Source organism: Solea solea, chromosome 3 (assembly GCF_958295425.1).
Source record: "Solea solea chromosome 3, fSolSol10.1, whole genome shotgun sequence".
NCBI classification, from domain to species: Eukaryota; Metazoa; Chordata; class Actinopteri; order Pleuronectiformes; family Soleidae; genus Solea; species Solea solea.
Window position 1 is genome coordinate 15,077,329 of NC_081136.1, and position 24,625 is coordinate 15,101,953.

At 41.2% G+C, this 24,625-nt stretch overlaps 1 protein-coding gene across 20 annotated transcripts in view; it reads right to left on the bottom strand.

The window, feature by feature from the left end:
* LOC131456295 (adhesion G protein-coupled receptor L3-like) overlaps positions 1–24,625 on the bottom strand; it is a 200,830-nt gene that overhangs the window by 34,551 nt on the left and 141,654 nt on the right. For 15 of the 20 annotated variants that reach the window (XM_058624503.1, XM_058624505.1, XM_058624516.1 and 12 more), the window contains 6 exons: positions 24,193–24,378; positions 21,599–21,637; positions 12,299–12,482; positions 7,080–7,202; positions 5,277–5,482; positions 2,448–2,624 (listed from right to left, as the gene is read on the bottom strand). In XM_058624503.1, the coding sequence (XP_058480486.1) occupies positions 2,448–2,624; positions 5,277–5,482; positions 7,080–7,202; positions 12,299–12,482; positions 21,599–21,637; positions 24,193–24,378 (915 nt within the window). The remainder of the gene's footprint in view (positions 1–2,447; positions 2,625–5,276; positions 5,483–7,079; positions 7,203–12,298; positions 12,483–21,598; positions 21,638–24,192; positions 24,379–24,625) is intronic. The other 5 variants (XM_058624522.1, XM_058624506.1, XM_058624517.1 and 2 more) reach the window with 1 other exon arrangement.

A 24,625-nucleotide genomic window follows, 5' to 3' on the forward strand; every position in this document is an offset into this window, starting at 1 on the left:
AAGTTTTTACATCATCTACCACAGCTCTTAACATCTTCGTGTTTTATTAGCTGCAATATTAGAATAGAAATTATTCAGAGAAACTGATAGACTTCAAACATAATGAATTTTTGTATATTAATTACTTTTACATGAGTTTTATAACAGATGCTTGGCCACAGAGCAAAAAGAAAAATAAATAAAAGTCAGTGACATCAAAGACCAGCCTTGAAACTCTACAGTAAAACATTGATTACACATAATGAAAGTCTAATTCGTATTATTTCCAAATGACAACCCATCACATCACAAAATCAGTTTCTCCAAATCAACTCTTTCACACTGCACTGGCTTTTTCATCATTTTCTCCTCGATGAAAAGCATCCGAAGTAAAAACTGCGGCAGCAACTTTGATTCACAGTCACGGACAAAACAACGGCGTTCTCAGTGTCACATGCACAGGCAAAAAACTTCTAATTTGAGTGAAGTGTGCGGCACTTTGAGTGCAATTACAACACCGTGTGATACAGATGACAGCTTATTAGGCAGAACCTTAAGATTTCCCAACATAACACTATTATTATAAAAAAACAAGATGAAAGATGATGGCGATACTGTCCTCCAAAGGGAAACTGTAATTACAGCTTTCTTTCTTTTTTTCCCTGAGATGCTACTGAGAAATAAATAAGGTTAGAATATAATCTGTTGCTCTGAGGGTAATGAGTAATAACAAAGCAGGGGTGAGCTATGGTATGTTCTGTTGCCATGGATACAAAAACAGATCTTCAATTTATAAAGATTTCTCCATGCCTCTTTCTTGCGCAGCCACTCTCTCACCAGCCCTCCATTCACCGCATCCTGAGATACAACACACAAGTGACAGTCCGTCAAATAAAAAGCCTCAGACTCTCCCATTCAGCAGCTGCATCCAACATGCTGCCTTTTATTACAGCCAAGTCGAAAAGATAAATAAGGAATAACAGAAAGTGGAGAAAACACAGTCAGTCAGAACTGGGGCGTAACCACTGTCCACTTGTGAGTGAATGCAGCGCCACAAGAAAGCCAGCCTTTTTTTTTTCTTTTTTTTTTGTGAAAGAATGTTAGGGATTGGCTTGACTGAAAGCGGTCCTTTTACTGCTTATTTTCCTCTCTCTTCTTTTTTTCTTGTGCTGCTTTGCTTTCGCTGTGTGAAGGCTCCCATTCTTCGCTGCTCTCTCTCTATTCCAGACTTGGCTTCAGCACTGCAGAAAGCTTAGTGGGTCTGAAAGTCATGTTGCTGAGTGACAAACAGTGGCTCTCTTCAGCACGAAGTAAACCACACCACGACAAAAGTCCAAAAATGACACTGAAATTGACATTAACGTATGACCGTGTACATGGATGTATTTGACGAGTGAGGGATAGAGGTCGGTGAGAGAAGGTCCAGCGGTGTCATCAACGGGACCAAGTGAGACGGCACTCTTTTTTCTCTCTCCTCCCACTGATTCGGAACAGAGGCTCTGCAGCGACAGATGCCATATCAGATAGCAGAAACGACTCCACTATGTCAGCAGCGAGCTCCTCAAATTTCCCATGACAGAAATAATTAAGCTGTCTATAAGTATCAAAACAACTTCTTCCCTAAACAGTAATTCTCTTACATTTTCCATTTTTGTCCTCTTCTCTGCCTCTTCCTGTTTTTCCTTCTCCACACTGTGAAATCTGCCCACAGTAATCACACCACACAAATCTCAAGGTACAAAAAAACCTTGAGATTCTCCACTTCCATTAGCATCTCTCTCTTAATGGTCCAAATCACTCTTGTGATGCACTGATGACTGCACTGTACTTATTTGATGTTGTCAATGAAAATGTTTCCTCAATTTGAAATAAACAAATGCATAAATACATACATTAATAAGGGAAGCTGGTGCAGACTTACTAAAATCTTTATATATAGGCAAGGGATGTGCCATTTTGAATGTAGACACTGGTTTTCAGTGGAAAACAGACACCAGTCTGTCCGTGAACCATAGAGCTTGTGCAGGTGGCAACTAGTTTAGCTTGTGCTTACAATAAATCAATAAAACCTCAGGGAGTAATATACTTATATACGGTATAGTCACAGTCATCCTTTGTGTTACCGAGTTGTGTTTTCAATGTGGATGTCATCAATTCATTTTTAATTTTAAACTGAGTGAGATTTTGTATATGAACTCCAATCTGATGTCTTGTAAACTTTCATATTCAAAAAACCCAATGGGACCAGTAACAGAATCAATACTGCAATGCCTCTTATACGTTGGCATGGTGATCACATCACTGTAGTTGCAGCATTATGGCAAAAATGCAAGGAAACAGTCTTTCACATTATAACGGGCGTACAAATCGACATACAACCTTAACCCTAACCCTGTGAGAATAAGTATTTTCATTTCTCTCAGCTGCATATCGTGAAATGCGTCATGTTAAAGGAAGACCGGCCTTACCTTGACATCCACATGAGCCATCAGAACAGCAAAGTTGGTGAGATGGGTGCAGGAGCACGTGGTGTGTGTCCTGTTAGTGCCAAGCAAACGGCAGTCCTGCGTCGACCAGTAACCGGTCATTGTTCTCTTAGAGTAACTCCAGAATGAGCAGTTTGGGTTGAAGCTCTCCTTAGATTGCTGTTGGGAGTGGAATAAAGGAAAATGTACTGAGTCCCCTTAGTTTGTCAAACACAATGATGTGGATTTAATCACAGTAGCAGATCGAAGCAGGCTATTTTCCCCCACTGCAAATCCATACCCATTCTAAAGCGACCAGCGGGTGGTTTTACTGTCATACTGTATCAAACGGCTCCAGGCCTGTTTTTTCCTGGTGTTTTTTGACCTATCACTTTAACTTTCACTGCGTGACAATGCACAGCCCTACTGTTTAATGGGAACTGCCTCTGTCTACGCTGGGCTACAGCCCTAACAACAAGGCCACCTCCCCGCTATCTCGCTTGCCATTTTGTACAAGTCCTCTGCAACACAAGCACAGCTAACCCTAACTGCTGGTAAATAGATACATAAACAGTTTTCCCCTCTTGAGCCCAATTTTCCTTTGGAGCGTCAGCGATGAAAAAAGGAAAAGCACACTCACTATCCTTTCCTCGGTGACTCACACCATCCAAGGTTAAATGTATCTTACTATAAACACTGTGAGGAGCCAGAGTTTTTCATAGTTTCACACTCGCTCTCGGGTAATTAGTCTAATAAGGTTTTATCCTCTGTGAATGCAAATTTGCAGCTGATTGAATTTAACCTTCACACACCCAAACCCTGTGTAAAATGTTCCACAGCAAAGGAGCTGGGATGAGCCTCTGTCCCAATAATGACTTTAATTGGTACTATTAAGTGGCGACGCAAGGAAGCGAAACAATAACTAGAGGACACCTCATCATCCCAGAAGACCAGTGATCCAAAACCTAATGGTTGAGAGGGAGACTTAACTGTGGGGAGCCTGAGAAACAGGAACACCCTGCTCAGAGGAGTCAAGATAACCCAGCCTCATTTCAGGCTTATTTCAAGGGCAAGTTGGCTCAACATGCCAGAAAAATAATTAATGCCTTTGCTTTATTCTGTTAGAATCATATCCTCCATTGTATACAGTAAGTCATATGCGTAATATGATTTGCTCTAGTGCATCTTGCTATGATGAACCTATTCAGTTGAATGTAGTTTCAAACATTATGGTTACAATTCACGGTAACACACTTCTACATGACATGTACATTATGGTTATAATTATGTAATAGGGAGGACACTTTCTAATGCAAATTCCCGCTTGGTAATTACAGGGTTAATAAGGAGATAGTGTTACAATAATGTCATTTTCTATTTTCGAAGTAAAGTTAATGGCTTGGTAATGAGGATTACTACAGGTGCGCTATCAGTGTAACACATTCATATTCAAAAGTTTATAAATGAATGAAAGAAATATAATTTATTTAATTCTAAAATGAATTATCCCTTATGTCCCTCACATGTTTTCCATTGTTATTAGCAAGATACTACTAGGCAATTACTGTAGAAATAAGAATGTATCCCCACAATATTGCTCCACTGCAATTCAATTATTAACATACTAATACCATACTATTGTACTTTCATGTAAAGTGTTACCAAATTCAAGTTAAGTTTACTGCTAGTCGTTATCTCTCTTTGATTGTTGAAGAGCCTAATTTAAATGTATAAACAGCCACAACTATGCTTGTGACCAGTTCATCAGAGCGATCGCCTTCCACCGACTCTCACTGGTGTGCCAGAGAACAGAGTATAGAGCCTTGAGGAAGCGCTCTGTTCACAAAACGTCAATATTGCATCCATTCAAGCTCAACTGTAATCATGATTATTGTATGATTTATTGTACAGCCCACAGAGTACACCCAATGCACTCTATATGTAAATGTGTGTGTTTATGGCTCTTTGATATGATTAAATGACAACTGTAGTAGCAGCTCCCTTGGTTCACTCCGGTCTTTACACGCGGAAGACGCTACAGTGCGGAAAACACACTTTCCCAAAAGGGCACAATTTTATTGAAATGATTTGAGCTGAACAAGACAAGGGTATAAAAGCGCCAGTGCCCCAACATTTGACCAACAGTAAAATTACTGAATCTACAGTCCAAATTACAAATTACACTTAAGGCAGGTGAGTCACTGCAATAACTGTGCTGACATTGCCCCCTGACATTTTCCAGCCATTTAATTTTGACATCCATAAGCTATCGTCCTTTTACTCTCTATCCCTCTGTGCTCTGTTTTTCCTGCCACTGTTGCTCCCTTCCAGGTTCCTCCTACACATGAGAGCCACTGCGACTCTCCTACGGTTGTTCGGCACGCCTGATCATCGCTGAAGGCACTGTTTGTAGACAAAACAGGGATGTTTTGAGGGTAGCAGAGTGTGGAGGAGATAATGGAGTCAAGAGTGAGAAGTCGCGACACCTACAATGACTAACCAGCCTCCAGTGAGGCTAAATAACACAGCTATTTGTTCGGGAGATCAAGCTGGTATGTGTTCAAACTAATAAATAACAATAAGCATCCTTGTGCATCACAACGTGAGCAATTGGGGTTTCTGCTATTTCATTTTTTTTCTCTCTCAACAGAAGCTCCTCAATCTCACTTGATTTTGCTTGGTTTGAAAAGGAATTTGCACACTTTCGGTCGCACTTCAGGGGGGAAAAGAAAGTCGTGAGGGCTTTCTCCTGTCAAGAAACTTCACGTCTGTTTTTGTGTGTACATAAAAACAAGAGAAACTCAAGAGATACACAGAGGAGGAGGAGATTACCTGCAGATGTCTGATGGTAAAAATGACCGGGTCAGAAAGGTAGACTTTGTTCGAATCCTTGTTGATGGCAGCCGTGATTACAGGGGAGTTGACAATGACGGAGTAATTCGTAGCCAGGGCTTCACTGCCAAACTTCATGCTGGCGTTTTCCGTGGAAAGGTAGATCCCGATGTGTTTGTACAGAACGAATGCTATACGGATCTCACCTGAGAGAGGCAGACATGGCACAGGGTTCAGTCTTTCACAACAAATGTAATGTGGAAGCACATTTCAAAATAAAGGCTGATTATTTGCTGTTGAAAAGAGACTTTTACAGATTTAGGACCATGGCTACAGGTTGTTCCTACATTTAGCCACAAGAACATGAGTGACATAAGGAAATGTGGAAGTGGACAGTTTTTTTCCTTTAATTAATGTACAAATGAAGGAAAAAAGGTTTTGGAGCAACTTAAACTGCAAAAAAATGAAGAAAATAAACAGGAGATGTGATATTAAAAAATAAGAATTATAATATGTTGTTCATATTGCTAACCATACTCACATAACACAGTGTTTACCCTACATTCATTGATTTGCTGGTAAAATTTCACACAATCAATGTGCCACTAATTGATGGCTGAAAGAAGCCACAAGCAAAAAAAAACAAAACATTAAAGTGTCTATACAGATATATCTATGTATATTAAAATGTCAAAAACGACTCTGAATTTCTCAGCATCTTTTACAGATGAGTGATAGAGGCGAGTGAACTGTCTAGAAAGGTTCTGAAGGTAGGTAGATGGCAGTAGCCTCTGGTGTACAGTGCAGGGCATCTGAAAGCCACAGCTGGAGAAGCTGTGTCCTGCTGGTGTATCTTTCAAATACAGAAGCTCTGCTCAAGCTAAAGCATGTGCAGAAAAGCTTCTCCTTATGGACCTCCCTCTTAAATGCATGTGGTCATAACACAGGAAAGGGTCTTTCCCAAGCTGTGGCCCAAAGGCCTGCAAGCCTTCAATCGTCTAAAACATACAGGTACAACACCCTGGAAATACTATTCATGTTAATACTGGAAATAATCTCCAGGAGTATCACACAAGAATGTGGAGCTGTTTATAATAATACTAATAATAATATTAATAATGATAATATATATATATTTTTTTTTTCCAAACAAAGGCCGTTCCACAAGAGGAAACCTTCCCCACATCTGCAAACATTTCTACTTTTATTCAGTATTCAAAGAATGTGTATACCACTGTTCTATTTGCAGTGACAAAGGCAAGCACTCTCTCTTGTTCATCATGTCTTCTTCTCTTTTTCTCTCCTACACACCTCTTTCCCCACCAGCTGTATTACGTTTGAGCACTGATATGAAAGAAAGATCCTTCCTGCTGTTACTGAGATCGTTCTCAAAAAAAATAATTTGGATGCTATAGAATTGGCTGATGGGGAAATATCAGCTGTCCTGCTTTAACCATCCACCTGGGCACGGTTGGACATGCACTCAGTCATCATAGTGGAATTCGGATTTACATGGGCTAATAATGAAGTCTAAAATTGGAAGTGCCTTGCTCCTGGAATTCCTATAAAACTACCGGATAATAGGATTTTTTTGTTGTTGATTAATTACAGAGGATCTTCTATGACATGACCATGCATGCAACAGAATGGCTTTTCTAACCAAATGATAGTCCATTTGAGACATTTCTGATTTATCGCCAACCTGAACACTGTACCAAGTTACGCTGTACAAAAGGCATGAATACCCTTCAAAACCAACAATGTGGGAACAATGAAAGCAGACTCAGAGTCTTGACAGCTCACCATTTCGTCCGTGCTGCTTTAGCGTGTTTGCAGAGAGGTGGATCGCGTTCCCTTGTCCTCCAGTTTGAGGGAACTTCAGATCAGGCAAATTTCCATCTGTGCTCATCCTTGCGACCTCCAGCTCTGCACAAAACACAGCAAGACAACATTTAGAAATCAATAGATCTGTGTTCTGTGATACACAAAAATAACACAACACACACACACACAGCACTGTGCAAAAGTCTCAGGGCACCACTAGCTTTGTTGTTTTTATGTCTGTCAAATGATGTGACAAATTACATAATTATATGAAAATTGCTCGATTATATTTTAACAAACTGTCGATGAGTTTAACTCATACAACACGTGCATGTAATGCTCAAGCCTGTCTGGAACAAACCATTGGAGCCTTTAAGTAACTTTTAAACATTGAAACAAAAAAACAGGTAAAGGTGGAAAATAAATTTGAACAAATAATGATAAATAAGTAAAGATATCTTTATATCTCTACCATTATCAAACAAAGGTGTACAGAGAAGAGCATGTCAAAATCTATCTGAACAATAAAGCTAACCAAAGATGCACCTGACTTGTCTGTGAACCACTTCCTGCGACGTCTACACGAGACAGCAGCAAAATTCTTCAAACACTTCTTCAGCCACTTCACTGATTTAAAGAGCCACCCTCCAGCGGTTGCTGATTTTATTATTGAGTGCATCTCCAGCGAGCGCTGAATGCAACACACTCTTTCTTGATTCTCACCGCTTTGAAGACTCCCCTCTCAAGTGTGTGTGTGTGTGCAGGGTGGTCAGTGTCTCACTACAGGCTTCATCATTAAGTGATGATCAAACGTGAAGGTGACTCTGTTTATTCTTAAACTGTAAAAAAAAAAAAAGAAACAAGGTTGTCTTTACAATTTGGGAGAGAAAAAGGAATGAAGTAATTTTAAGGGATATTTTTTTTCCTCAGGAAAAGCAGAGAGCGAGATATATGAGGAGATAAACACCAGTGAGGGAGGATGAGCTTGCTTCTGCCGCAGCTCAACAGCTGTTGTGTCTGAAGCAGGCTCCTAATTTATGGTTCAAAGAGTCTGGCGTCATTCAGCAAAGGAAAACGAGCTGCTGATCGCAGCCTGGCTGGAATGAAAAGCTCATTCCATCAAAGTTATTACAGTATGATACGATTCAGTTTAATAAAGCAGTGGAGTGTGCTCTAATCTCAAGAACTGATGACCTGTGAGAAGTCTCTGCATTCCTAAATGTCACCTCAAGTCCCCGTGCACCAGGATGAACCCACTGAGTCATTACAGTGGCAGAGAGTGCTGCAGGAAATAAGTTGCACAAATGTCACATTCCAGAGGAAGACGACTAATCCACATTGCAAGTAAACAAGCTGCCATCACTGTGGTGTCATCTCCCTTGTAAATTCACACACTGATGCTGTAGCTTATGCGAAGAATGCCATCTCTCCACTGTTATTGTGCAGCTTTTGCAAATAAACATGCCCAAAAGTTTGTGTAAAACCTGACATACACTGAAGTACAGTGCAAGGTGAAATAAATTAAAGGAAGTTTTACATGTCAATCACGCAAACAAACAACTGTCTACCTTGCATGGATTCATTTATTGCAACATTTCAATTCTAGACATTTTTTGTTTTTTAAGGTGAGGGGCCATTTTAAATATAGGAGAAGTGGAGGCCTGTGACCAACCTCATATCACAGGTGCCACTCAAAAGTCAAAGTTTATCGACCTCAGTTACAAGAGCTCTCCGTTTTAATATATAGACACCAAGCAGCCAATAATATATCTATATACAAGAATATGTTCATTGACAGTGAAGTCCAGTTTTATTTGTTCAGGTGTATGAACATTTTAATTTGACATTTACAAATATGGGGATACAGTCACGGTGACCTCTGTCCACCACAGACTGTCTTATGAGCCGCATTTCTTAATTAAAGCTGATGCAAGCATGTGTCTGGCATTTTTGATCAATAATTCCATAATTACGTATTCAGCATAATGGAAGTAAACGTCTACACTTCCAGTATATGTTTAAAACATTCTGACTCTTTGAAGCTTTCACCAACCACAGGGCTGTTTAATTCAATTCAATTCAAACTTGGTTATAATAATCATTAATATAAGACTTATAAGAGGTAAGCATATCAGAGGAATTTATATGCCAACAAACTGTGGAAAAAGTCAGACAATAAGTGCTCTGTGAGTTGAACTCTGTGTGTTCAAAACTGGGGATCAATTTTTGCCTCAGCTGATCTGTTGAGTATGAAGAGACTGTCTGGTGGGAGGAGCTAAGGACAGAGACCTTCATCCCAAAATGACAGGCTAATGAGACTCAAGCACATTGCAGACCCTGGTATACTCCTGCGTCAGGGTCCTGTAATATCTCACTTCACCATCAGGTGGCGGTAACAAGTCTGGACGCAGGGAATAGGACGCATTCCTACCAAAGACGACGAGAACGATGCTACGGCTCCCTCGGACAGGTCTGGTTCGAGCGGCTCACAGCTGAGAACCCGTCTGGACCTGAGAGTTCAGGCTGGGTTTGGGCCGAAAAAATTTACAAATGAGGCGGGTCGTGTCGGGCCTCGGGCTTCCTTTTTTCCGCTCATAAAACACATTTCTCTTAGGTTGTCAATGATATGTTGTGAATCAAACCATCGCCGTTCACGTTCACGACTCAGACATCGATACTGCACAGCTGGCAGCCGTGCGTCACATGTGTATCAGTGTTTGCAACAGCTGCACCGCTGGATGTGACTTTAAAAGCCATTTGTTATTAAAAGCCAACTCCAATTTATTCCAACACAAAACACAACTCTGTCAGCCGTGAGAAACAGAACAATGCTAGTGTCGACGGACGATGACACCTCTCACTTTGATAATGAAAAGCTACAAAGGAGGCCACATTAAATCCTCCCTTTGTATCTGTTCTTACACCGAGGCTTCTCATACCTTCTATTAAAAAAAAAACCAAACCTGTATTAAAGTTCTCTTGTGCTCTTGCAAAGGCCGGAGGGTTTGGGTGAAACATTCCGCTTCAACTTAGTTAAGACAATACCCCAGATAGCTCAACATTCCCTGGATTCCGAGGCCTGCCTTCAGAATAAAGGAAGCATTTTCTTCCCTCGCTCTCGTTCTCCATCCCCTTGTGTAGTTGTGTAAAAGAGCTTACGACGGGCTTTAGGGAATTTCTTTGATGCCATAGTAGTTGTTACACCCAAAGGCTATACCTTCAAAGCCGGTTTAAATAACATGCTAATCGGCAGAAATCTGTTCATGAGATTATCATGCAGAGAGTGAAGCGCCCTCTCCCGCAGACAAAAGCCGAAAAGACGAGCACAGGCACTGTGATGTGTCAACACAAACACAGACACAATGGGTGTGGAAGCTATCCGTTTTCTCTGAAAGCAAAGAAAATAGATCTCATGATCAGTTTAAGCCGAAACTTGGAACGAGACACTCTAACGGTTGAGGATTCACTTCAAAGCAAAGGAGGCGGCTCCCTTTGACATTGATAGTGTGTCACCAGGTGCAATGTGTGTGTGAGCTGCAGTACAGTACACCTGCATACAAATCACACTTCACTTTACTTGTAATTCCGTGTTAGTGATCAATAATTAGCCACTGCAGGGATTATCAATGTTTAAATGGGCCTCCTTGCCCTCATTTAACTTCCCCGCGTGGCATGAGGGATTGCAGGAGCCAACAGGCTGGAAAAAAATGAGCCAAGCAAACAGAGAGATAAGGCCTAGTAAACATGTCACCAGCACATAATTAACCAGGCTACCACGACGCGCTATAAAGCTGTGCAGGCATCGTCTCATTCCCCTCTTCAGTGAGCCCAGAATCTCCTTAATACCACGATGAATTGTGTGCCAGATACAGTAAAATCCATTTTATTAATTCTCCCTACGCTTGCTTCCTTTTAAGTCAGTAGACCTATATTTTAGGTTACCATGGCAGCAGAAACTAGAAAAAGGAAACATGTTCAGGGAAGAGAGCAATAAATCATAACATTATTCTTTCCTAATTCCCCTTTCCCCAGTAGCCACTATCTGCAGAAAGTTGTTTAATTTCAATTTATTTATATGTTGAAAATGATTCTCAACATAAATGGCAGATTTGAGAAATTGTGATATTTCTATCCATATTTTTCAAAAGCCCCCCTGAGGAAAAACGGTTATGACATAAGCTCCATTATCTTTGCACTTTGGTGTTTACCCAGTGAATGATGAGCACTGATCCCTGACCTGCTTGACTAGTGGTTAATTCCAGTTAATAATTGGCATGAATATAAACACAATCATTTGAGATAATTGTCAATTTGCAGCCTACTGCCTACTGCCATCAGCCATAAGCAGCCCTGCCAAACCTCACCTCCTGTGGGGGAGAGAACACATCAATCCTGTGACCTTCACACTTGTACCACAGCCTCAAGAGCTCTGCTGTCGATATGACAGCACCCTTGATCAATAGCCGTATGGTGATCTTTGCAACCCCTTTGCAATGGACAGGACCAGTGGAAGATGAACCACTTCACACAGAAGGGAAAACACCACTGGAGAACATTTAAAAGAAATGCCAAACAGTGAACTGTCTAAACATCAAACTGACTGGGTTGAGTTTTCCAACTGAGCGAGTTTCCACCAACTTGAGGAGATATTAACTGAACTCTCTGACAAGTAAAATAGATTGTTTCCCAAATACTAAATTAATTGTTTGCAGATCATGAGTAAGTGCAGATACACAGATCTGGCCCATCACACTGGGATTAGCCATGAACTTGGACTGACTGCTCTCCTTTGTTCTTTTGCTGCAAAGAGCTGCTTGTGATGCATCAAGCAACAGCCCTTACTCATCACTTTCAAGGTAGGCTTTACAGCAATTGCATCTTAATATAACGGCAGGACTAGGCTTTTATTTTGACGACACTTCACATTAACAATGTCTTTTTTTCACATGATATAAAAAGACCACTCTTTGTGAGTTTTAAAGCGTCATAAAACAGGAAATAAAGGAAATGATGACGGCCATGACTAGACTTTATTATAAGTCTATTCCTATTATACAATAAAGAGATACAGTAATATGAATAAGAGCTACAGAAGACTTTACGGTCTTGTCACCTTTGCCACTCTGTACTAGCAGAATATCTAATCTAGAAAAAAAATCATATAGGCACATTATTAAAGTATTTCAGTGTATACTCACGAATGTTGTCAGTGTTCTCTTGCACAATGTCCGTCTTCAGCAGGTTGTCGGCGAGGACAAAGGCCCCTTGCTCCACCGTGTCCAGCAGCATGGTGGCGGCCCTCAGCTGCTCACCAGTGCTCAGCTCCCTCCACGCCGCCTGGGCCTGTGGTTGCAGCAAATTGTTGACTGTCTCCACCATGGCCTGAAGAGTCCGGACAAAAACAATGACTCAGTGAAAAGGAAGTGTGCTGGCCAGTGAATGGCTGCTTTTGTTTGCAAAGTGTGAGGTTTGGAAAATGCATGAATGAAAAGGAGGATCAAACAGAGTTCAGGACTGATGGAAAAAAAAACAAAAACACAACACAATCATTTGGGTTTGTGCGAGGGAAGAAGCACAAAGTTATTTTCCTCCCTTTTGCATTCAAACTGATTATACTATAATCAGCTTTCTATCAGGATCCTATTTCCACTTTGTTTACAAGTTATGCTTTTTGGAAATGGATCGTCAAATCGTAGCAGCAGCACCTGCATCTGTAATGACACTGAATACATTGTTTGCTTATTTTGTTGCTTTCTCTCTTTGTCAACAGGACAAATTAATCATGTAAATGAATCAGAGCCAATACTTACAAGACTACAGGCCAAGTCTTACATGACCCGAGGCAAGAGTCTGTAATTGGTGTGATAAATGTTCCTCCATGCAGACAATCCCAATACACACAGGCACCACAGCGAAACGCCACAACACATTTCAGTGGATGTAAGTATGTGCTGGTGGCAGCGACGTGTGTCCACTCAGATAAAAATCTTTCCTGCATATTAATGGCACTGAACGACATTATGCCTTATTTAATCTCCCCCACAACAATGCTGGAGCGAGTAAGTAAGGAAGAAACAAGAGTGTTCACGAGACAAGATGAAAAATTAAAAGCCATTAAAGATTTAAAAATGCCAATGGCAAGATTTATGAACAGAATACTAATTGGTCAAGCAAAGCATTCATTCCCATTACCAAGGCTCCAAAGAGCAAAATGAGCCCGACTGCCCTTGGAAGAAAGCTATTTCCAAGCCATTACAGTGCAGTAGGTGGTAAAACGCATAATTAGAAGAAAATGTCCTGAATTGCTAATAATAGCGACACCGCACACAGTACACAGAAAATGATGTATTCTATTTCAATGTTGTAAAGGTTCGCACACTTGTGACGTCCTGAAGATGGAAGCTATGATGTATGCACAAACCTTGCTTTAGATCATCCGATTATAAAAGGGAATAAGAGTTGTATTGTGACTCCAAAACAGCATGAAAAATCTTCAGCTAGAGTGTATCGAATGAATTTGTGATCCTTAAAAAAAGGGGCGGGGGGAGCGGTACAGCCATAAAGCATAAGTGTAATGGACCCTCCAATTATGTTCAAATGTTGAGTTGTGTTTGTTTCAAATCTCTGTGATCGTAAGTGGAGACGAAGGCCTGATTGTATTGAATTCACTGGCACCGACTTAGAATTTCAAACAGCACCAGCTGGCTGTTCCTTATTCAAAACATACTCTGCGCACATTAAGCAGCCCACACACACTCACAGTGGGAGACTGACACGGGGGTGTAAACACACCTTTGCGCCTGCTTGAACACTGGAACATACACAAACAACAGTACACGCACAATAATACAACTACACCCTGTACAGACACACACACACACGTACAAGCGGTCCACCAGCTTTGATGTAATTATTCCTTATCTGCAGCCAATCTCCATTCACACCCTTTGACATTCAGCTAAAGGCAGAGGTTGATTCATTCTCAATTAAGGAGCTGTTTTTCTCCAGGCACTGACATTTTTTTCACTCTTTGTTCACAAGTGCAAGACTTTTTTTCCCCCCCAGCACATCTTTTGGAAATACTAAAATAATGGTTCTTCTTAGTGGCTGTCTCACTCGTTCCAGATTTACATGAGATGCACAAAAAAGGTTTTTGACCCATCAACCCGAGGATGGGTGGGTTTATACAACCACAGGCAGGCTATCGATGCTCTAGTATTCATCGGAAATAATATCAGGACAAAGATCTGCTTTCTTAAGGGCATTTACAAAGGTAGAAAAAAAAGATGCTGACATTCACTCATGGTGCATCATTTACACATGTAGGAGATGAACAAATTGTAAAGTGAATTATTCAATGCAATAGCAAAATTAGTGTGTGTGTGTGTGTGTGTGTGTGAGTGAGTGAGTACGTCACAGTGACCTGTCAGAAATGGCTGTTTCACGGTGTGTTTAAAGATTACACAGCTAATCTGAACTCAAGCATCGGTGACAAATATAATTTAAGAGTAAATAATCACTAATGGTGGTAAATTGACCAGAGTAAATAAAACACCTCTATTTTAGGGATTAAGAAAAGGTTTCCTGCAAAAATTGAGGTAAATGATGTCTTAAAAAAAAATCAATTAGTTCTAAACTAAAAGGTTCACCAATTCAATCTCTGAACAACGGCAGTGTTGGAACAAAAAGTGTTGCTTCACCCTCTGCACTGCATGTATACTGCTTTTCAAAATGGTTTAGTGACCCAAAACATTGGCACAGTGGCTGCAAATAATGGAACACCAACACAGTGATATGGGAGGAATTGGACAGAGTGAACTGTCCAGGGCAGTGCTTTACAATAGGTCATGACCCACTGGTGGGCCGTGGAGGTACTGCAGGTAATGGAGGCCTCAGGCAGGGATTTAAAAAGGTATTCTATGTACCAAATTCATTGAAACAGTATATTATTTGTTCTGGGTAACACACTAAATTAAAATATATTCAATTAGGACTAGTCCTAACACATCAAAACGTGTGTTTAGGTAATTCTCCTGTCACTAACCCCAGGCACTGACGGTGGGTGTTGCTCAGTGGCTCCTCGTTCTGAGAAGGTCAGTAGTAGAGGACAAATTTCCCTAAAAGGATTAATTAAGTTAACTTAACCTTAACCACTTAACCCTTCAACATGTATGACTCACATTCAAAAGTTATAATAGGTTTATATCTGAGCCTGACATAAGGCTTCTCAGACATTGACAGAATGGTAATGACACTTATTTTTCTCAATATTGAGATGAATGGTTGATGAAAATAAGTTAAACCTACAAGCGATGAGCGCATGATGAACCTGAACTTTGACAATGCTACAAACTTTCACAACAATTTTAACTAAACCACTGGAAATTGTTTCATAACATTTGCTCAACATTGAGCAAGCAGTACATATATACGATGTAACGTGAAAAAAAAAAGTGACCTTCAGTTATTGCAGTCACCACAACAAAGACATTCTCTTAAAGCTGAATAATAGACGGTCAAATTGTGGGAAAGGAAATTCGGAGGCGCGCCTGATCCTTGTGCAGCGACTACTGCAGTCCTCCATCACAAAACTATACATCAAAGGAAAGCACTGTTGTGTTTTTGTTCTGCGGGAAAAGTTTACCAGCTGTTATCAGCAATTTAGAAAAGTAAAGCAGACCCAGTTAAAGGTCAGAGAGAATGAAAAATGCCTTTTCTGTGTTATTACCTTGTGTCCCTGAGTGTTTTGTTCATCCATCTATGTGTGACAAACAACGCTGGAGCGATCCTTGATGACAGCAATGTCATGTCCTTCTTTTTTTATACGGGTGGGGGGGGCTTAGTGGTTTAATATTTTTTTAAACGTCAAAGCTAAAGCTCCCATGCCACATCAGAAAAGTATTATTTTTTAAAGCCCCCGTTCTTTTGGACTGGATTTTGGAAACAAGGTCATATGTAAAAAGTCAAGCTTAGCTTGAAAAATTGCCATCATAATTTTGAGGAATGTTACTCTGGCCTTTAAACATATAGGCAGTGTGGACATGTGTCGTAGCGTTGTCGTGAAACACTGCCTGTCATTCTACTTAAAATATGCACATCCGTCCTCTTCTCATTTGATTAACATCCACTTTAAAAGCTCCTGTGCCATTTAAATTGACTGAATGGCTGTTGTTTAATCCAAGTGGCAACATGTACATTCAGAAAGCCAGAAACACTTACATGGACAGAGTTTTAGTGCAGCTCCCAAATATAGTTCAGACAATTGCTCTTACACTTTTCAAGTGGCCCCAGACGGCTAAAGCTTTACTGAGGTTAAATGAATCATCCATTCAGCATTTTCTGAAAATATGCTCATTCACTTAGTTTCTGAGAATCAAATGAAAGCAAATGATTCAATGGCCATGTCTTAATGGTACATTTAGGCCTTATCTACACAGAATCACAACTTTCCCAACACTTTTTTTTTGTTTTTAGTGTCATTTCAAGAAATCCTCCTAAAATGGACAAGAAGACCTGTTGCATGCACACAAAGATAGTGGGGATTAGAGTCTAATCTCCAGATTAGAGAGGTATGACATAAAAAAAAATCACAACTTTTTGACACAAATGCTTCAGGTCTGATAATTGTTTGAGAGCATACACACAATTAATAATAAGAATTAATAGTTAGGTCATTTCTATTTGCAAGGTCCAAAAGAGGCAGAAGAATGACATCAATAACTAAACAAACAAATCACCAAAAGTTACTCGCTGCAGCTTTAAATAAGCCGAACAACCTCAATGTTCTGCATAATACTGCATAATTTCTTCAGACAGCAGTGGGTTCGCATACCAACCAGACCTCCATGATGCTAATTCAGTGCCAGATCCCTGCTTGTATGTATTTGTGTTAGCTATGTAATCCCTTCCCACGTGGGGAATTGGTTTCTCCCAGAGCAGGCAAATTACATTTTGAAAACGTTGAGCTTCTACAAAAAAATTTCATGAGATCAGTGAGAGAGCGGCAACATTTTAAGCCTCAGTAGGAAAATGCACAGAGTGGGTTAGTATGGGTGGGGGGGTGTCGGGGGGGGGGTGCAACCAAGCAGCACACCACTACCATCATCATACTCTGTGCAGTTGACGGTGGCCTGCTGCTACTTTACTGCTATTAGCACACTGTCACTCCATCTGTCAACTGTAGCCGCTCACTCTGCTGCTGCAAACTCTTCCTTTTCCTGTGCTGAAAGAATGTCAAAAAAAAAAAAAAAAAAACACCTCCTAGTTCTCGGGTAGATGAGGAAATGCTAATCGTTAACTGGATCCACTGCTGGAATGTTCCACTTGGAACGAGGATGATGACTGGCTGTTAAAATGCTGCAGTGCACAGGCCATTTATACCAATGCAGAAGGAAGGAAGGGTTGAGGTGGACATTAGTGTTTGCTTGGCATGAGTTCAAGTCATCACTGTGGTGTGTGTTTGTGTGTGTTTGTGTGTGTGTGCCCGTGTGCAGGCTTCTATCTGTGTGCTGATTGATGAAATGAACTCAGGGTCTGGGAAATTGATTCTGGCTGAGGCTGATCTCCTGAGTTTCCCTTTCTGGCTTGTATGCACTCGGCTCTTGTCCCCTCGTTCCTCATCACTCCTCCCTTCCTGCTCACCAGTTGGTTCCATTCACTTGTTTTCGCTCACTGAAGTTGAAGGTTGATCTCAAAGTGGGGTAAAAAAAAAAAGAAAACACCTACACACACATCGGGATATCTTGTTCTTGCTGTCCTCCTCTCACCATTGCATCATCTCTACCTTTCCTTTGCTCATTTCATGTTACCTGTGCTAACTAAATCATCCATCTTCTTTGAGTCTCTGCAACATTATTCCATAATAGTTCAGGAAACCTCTCTCTAAGCTGTGTACAGTACATGAGTTACTGATGGATTACCTTTGTGCCTTTTGTCTTATGTCTTACTTTTCATCTTTCTACTTTACAACTTCCCCGCAGCAGCAGCAGGAGCAGCAGCAGCAGCGACAGAGACGTACAGTGGAGAAATGCCTTTATTTACCTGCTGATTCTTATTCTCAAGTATGTTTCAGCTTTCAAATCAATTAAATATTATGCAATCAACATGTTGTACGTTGTCACACCATCAAGACAAAAACAATCGAACACAAGGATCCACTAACGAACCCTCATCTTCAGTTTTAACAGTGGCCCAAAAAGATTCTGCACCATCTCAATACTTTTCATCCCGACTTCACCCAGATTAATCATTTGATCTGCAGGCAACACATTAATCATTCTAAGATTCTGTGGTTATGTTTGTGTATGAGAAAAGAGCGGAATCCTATACACACATTAAAAATATTCTAATACACCAAATATTCTTGGCAAGGATAAAAACACATCCCAGAATGCATCGAGAGATCTTTGCTCTCTCCCCACTGTGAGCGGAGACAACTCGCAAAGATTATTCAAGCAGAACGCTGCACTGCCGGCCAGATGAGGAGGTCTCTGTTTATGTGGAAGTGGTTATCTTCATCTTTTAACAAAATGACTACCGGGGAAATTTTATCATCTCGTTACACTCGCCAACGAGAAGCCTCCCTCCGTTTCGCCTGCTCTAAGGTCATCCTGCGCTGTGACACCCCCTCCGCTCATCTTTGCATGCAAAGGTGTCATTTTAATGAGAGGTCAGGGCTCAATATCCTCCCTGTATCCTGCAAATTCAAACTCACTTGGCTTTTACTAAAACATTTCGATAATATTTTGAACATTTGTGCGCTGAAGCGAGGAAAAAAGTGGACCATAAATCCTACAGTGTCGAGTAAAAACAAAACAAATGCTGGAAGAGGGAAGAGGATATTTCAAAGCTTGCTGGGTTTGACTTTAGCATTGTCCAACACGTACAGAAATAATCATAGTAATTGGACGATCATAATGTCACACCTATGAACAGACCAATAACTAACTAAAAAGGAATGCAAATCCTGCGCAGAGGGATTAAACTGGTTATGAAGCAGATCTCACTGTTTGTGAACAACTGGAAAGATGTTAAATAATTGTTTCAGATGCAGTGTGAACGGTGTGTGGATGTACTGAATAAGTCTGACTCCTCAACAGCACCAGGCGAATTGATGATGGAAGTCGTCCGTCAAGATGAGAATCACTCGGAAACATCCTCCCACATCGGCCACAATGTCTACACTTCAATTTGGACTGGGGCTCTCCTTTATCACAGCAACACCTGCACGCACACAATTTGCCTTTTCCCAAAGTGCTGTCAAGGTCTGTTAGCAGTGCTGTGTGCGGTCTCCGAGCAGAGGGACAGCAGAGGCAGGTGCGCCTCTCATTTGCTTTGCGTCCCTGTGCTAATCCCACTTATGCCGACCACCAGGGCCCCGTTGAAGAAAACATTGACACATTTCCCTAATCAATAAAAACAACTCTCAGAGGCTGGCAGCTCAGTTGCAGTTGAATGCTGCGTTTACAAGGCCGCAGATGTTCCTCCATTATTCCAGTTGGTCAAATGAAAGCATGACACAATTGTTTGAATTTGTCAAACCAGCGAGGGGACAGAGGAGAGGAGGGAGGGCACGGCTGAGCGGGTGTGTACAGCCGCGTATGGCACTGCACATACACAATCTAAAGAGAATACAAAGACACTGATAGTGCTGCATGCTATTCCCCCTGGTTAAGCCATGCAGAAATAAAGAGCATAAACAGCACCTTGTGTTTTTTAGCCAGCAGTTTAAATGATAAGGTTAATCTCCCTCTATATTTAATTCCTGTTAAAAGACCAAAACCAACTAAGCTGTTGCATTGCTCATGACATTCCAAATTCCCCAAGCACACTTTCTCCTCCTTAAAAACAAACAAACAAATAAGCAAAACCATTCAAGAGCATTTACATCACCACGATGTTGCATGACCAAAAAAAGGCAAATGTGCCTGTGTTAATTGTGCGAGTATGTGAGTCAAATTAGCAAATGAGTCACATCGGGCTTTGGCTATACACAGATGTGGTTGACTAATGGTCTTTCTACAGTGGTGCATTTGTTTAGAGAAAAGAAAAAAAAAAGAAAAAAAAGAATACAACCCATCTGCTCACATAAAAACACACCATATCCACACACGTACATTCCACTTGGATGTCATCTGCATAATCACATGACTATGTGCTTTCTGACATGCCTCGGAGGCATTCAGGCAAAATGTTGCACATGTACATGTTGTAAATACATGAGCGCTGTAGAGCATACATTAAACAAAAAAAACAACAACATCTGGCTGTAATGTGCAGCTTCATTGCAGATAGCTGTGTGGATGAAAGGAACATCGACTCATCACGCAATTCTCTTGTCAAAGCATAAAAGATGCAAAGCTAAAATGTCACTCAGTGGCCCAAGAGGTAGCTGAGTGAAGCAATAGCATTATGTACTAAGGGGAATCACACCCGTGATGCACCCATCTCCTGGCTTGCGTCATATGGGTCCTCCGGTACCGGCTGTTGCGCAGTTAACAGGCGGGACTTCACATACTGTTGTACATTTGCCCTTTGGTCAGTGGGCAGCATCTGCAACTGGTTGAATTTCGGCCACAAGAATGTTGCGGCTTTGTGGAGTGGTGCTTAAAAACCGGTGCGCATGCCGTTGGTGCACGCCATTGACGCACGGCTGCACAGCTGTGCAGTATCTTTGGCATTTTGCTGGCAGTGATGTCTGCGTCGTTCTGCGTCATAGCAGCACAAGATGCAGAGTGGACACCAACAAGCCCAAAGTGTCGGGGGTTTCGCACGCAGCGGCGTCAGGTCTGCCCCTCTCCATCAAGCAAGCACCGCACGTGAACAGCGATGATTCACAACAAACAACATTATATCATTTACAAACTGCAAGAAATGTGTTTTATGAGCGGAAAAAAAGGAAACCCGAGGCCCGACTCGACCCGCCTCATTTGCAGATTTTTTCAGACTGAACCCGTTGAGAACTCTACAACATGCTATGTCTTTGGCTGATTCAGAAGTGAGAAGTTAGTGGTGTAATGAGATCACTTCTTTTGGCTCTTAATCATTGAGAAAGGTAGAAGGGCGCTAAATGCCCAGAAGCAATATTATTGACTGATGCAATTCACTTCTGTGGGTTATTTCACTCAAAGTTAGTGCTGACACAGCGGGTTTGCAGCATTTTAAGATGATTGAAACACTTGAGAATGACACACTCTATGGCAATTCAAAAAAACCTGACGTCATGCTTCAAACGGAGAAGGATGAGAACAAAATATCACGTCACATCCATGCACGACAAATGATGACATGTGACCCAAACTGGGAAGTTTGAGGGTCGGAATGCAGTGTTTTTGATGATGTTAATGAAATTTGACCATTTGATTGAACCCGAGCATCACCACCATTACAGTGCTGTTGCTTTGAGTTTTAATTATTTTGTGGTTATTTTGACTTCAAAAGGTCAAGTTTCAAATTCCATGTTAAAAAAAAGGAGTGACAGGAAAATCATGTCCAAATACCTGAACATAATACCGGCAGGAGCGCTCTCTTTTCTGCAGCTGCAACCCAGAGAGAATGCAAGAGTTAGCAAAAGGTCAACAACTCCAACAATTCCAATTGAAGTGCATTTCTGGTTACAAGTACAAATTTCACAGTACAAAGGAAAACACGAAAAAGCCGCTCATGAAAGTTACTGTGAAAACTTATGTCTTGAAAAATCAGCAGTGTGATCTGAAATAAGACATGATACACAATAATCTTTATTTTTCATTTTATGTTTGAGAACTCCGGTGATCGATTTATCATGAAAATACAATAGTTTTGCCACAAAAACACCTGTCGCACTTTCTACTCCGGAGTTTTTGGAACTTCTGGAAAAAGTTACTGGCTCCACTTATAAGTGCCTCGTTCCACACTGGTGGAATGACCTACCGAGCGCTACTAGAAGAGGGGCAGTTCTTCCATGAGCATCTTCTGTCCTAGAACTTATCTCCTTCTGCACTTGGATCCACTTCTGCCATCTCTCCCTCTGTCAGGCCACTCATCCTATCTAGTGGATGTCTTTCCAAGACTTCTTCTATGTAGCTTATTCCTCTTTAATAAGTTGCTTCCATAAAAGCGTCTGCTAAATGCTTAAATGTTAATGTAGTTTAGTTGAACAGACCCAAATGCAGCTAAGACAAATGGGACTATTTTGGATTATGTCAGCCTCTTCTGATCAATCTCACTCTGCAAGCCCGGTGTGAGTAAATGCCATGTGATCTGCATTTCAGATGGACAGGGACTATTTCTGATACAAAGATAGAACATTTTATTTGCAAAAAAATGTTTTATTCAAGTCTTTCTGTCACTGCTGAAGGAGAAATAATGGTGGCAACAATTTAGAATACCTGAAATATGATGGAACGTTTAGGCTCAAAAAAAAAAGGGATTCAGCAGAACATGGGGAACAAACCGAGTTCTGATTCAGTCAGCGCAGCCACGTACCCTTTGATCACGAATGACAAGTGATGTTACTACTTGCCAACTCACTCCTTTCTTTGTCTGCCGGCAGGGAACATTGTGCTTTGCTATCAAAGAAATCTTTAATTTGCTTAGCTCTTTGCAGATTGTGTCAAAATGATTGAACTTCAGAGGTAAACTGCAGGCAACGCTACAGCAGAGGGGAAGACAGTGGTGTGGAAGTGTGGAGTGTGTCACTAACAGAGAGCGAGGGCTCTTATGAATAAAACAAAATGAGTGGTAGGTCCAGTTGACTTAAAGCCACAGTACGTAGTTAAAACCGCAAGCTCAGCTCATCACTCACTGCTGCTCTTAAAGGGCAACAGCACTTAACTTAGCCAGCAGTGCAGTTGCCTTTCTGAATATGAGGCGAGGTCATGTGCGGTTATGGTGGTAGGGGTCGTCGTCTGCAGTGGTCTTGTTGTGCGGTGTTTCGTTTTTGCCGTTATCGTGAGCACTATGTGGACTCTGGCGTTTCCTTGGGGAAAACTCTCATTAGCCAAAGTTGAAGAAAAGAGGAAGCTGTGACTTCAGATGTACCACGCTGTACTAACAGAGCATATATCAGTAAACAGATTATTATACATCATGACCTCTTGAATTTATTATCTTATCTTCGGGGTGGTTTTACTCTCCTCTGGCCAAATTTCGTTTTCTTCATACTATTTTCTTTTTTTCTCGATTTTTATGAAAGAAACTAAAGACTACAACAGCAGCAGCAGCCGCGACCACAGCAGTCCCTCTACTTTGAATGCTGTGTTTTATGAGAAACTTCTTTCAAGAGGTATTATAAACTCTAGTTGCTCCTCAACGTGAATGCCATGTTCCCGTCTGAGGCCTTTTGGCCATTTAACTGTCTCCCATCTCCATTGGAGAAAACTGGCACTAAAATCTCAATGGGGACATCTGTGTCTGTTGTGGCAATGAAATAAAAAAAAAAAAGCCCCCAAAAAGCTATCCCAGAACAGGTGTTCAGGCTCCTCTATGAGTGAAGCTGCTCCAGTAAATTAAAGACTTACATTCTGGATTTCATTGATATTTGCTACTGGCTGCTCAGCAGACAAAAAGCATTATTTTACCTCAAGGATTCGCTCGACTGATCTCTGCTACATGAGATGCATTAGCTTCCCGAAAAACTCAAAAGCGTTGCAGTCCAACAGTTTACACAAACCCACTGGATCCTGCTCCTGTTCCATTAGTCCAAATCAAACCAATGTAGTGCTTTTGACAAGCCTGGCATATGGATAACATCTTTGAAACTACATCAAAGTAAATCTGCATGTATATTGCAGGATACGACAGTGAGGAAAGCTTGAGCTACCCGCTAAAAGTAAAGGTCTGTGTTTAGTATGCATCGGAGCAAAGGCAAATGGTGGTTATCACTTTACCTGACAGCACAGAGCGGAATAGCACATCATTAAGGAAATACAGTCTCCTCAGGTTTGGCCTGAGTGAAATGTTGCCGTGGACAGGTTTTAAAGGTCAGGGGAAAACATGTTAGCTCACTCTTAGCTAATCTGAACACCGGATGGATCACCATTTGAGCAGGTCGTGTCTATCCGGCCTGTCAGAATCTGCCGGTGAAGCGGGAGAAAACAAAACCCCACAGTACCTTGTTGAGGCTGCGGGCTGCGCTGTCTTTGCCACCTGGCGTGAGATTCCTCAGCTGCACATCCAGGAGATCCACCAGCTGAACCATGGCCTTCACTGTGTAGGTGATGTCCCCCGCCTGAAGATTACTCTTGGTTTGCTCTGCCAACTCCCTCGCAATGACTGCAGCTGTCTCCCCGGCTTTTATCTGTGGAAATTCATTTTTTACGAAAACATTTAAATATCTAAGCTGGCTAAGTTTAGACACATTTTGATGGTAGCATGTCATCACTGTATTATCCACGGCCTGTGCACTGGAAAACATGGGTAAACCTGCTGATTACAATACAAAAGTGAGCAGAGATAAATAAATTTAGTTCACGCTTTACATTTTCCTTCAGTGCTGCTTTATTGCACACAATTAATGTGGTGAGATGCTGACTGTACACTGGGGC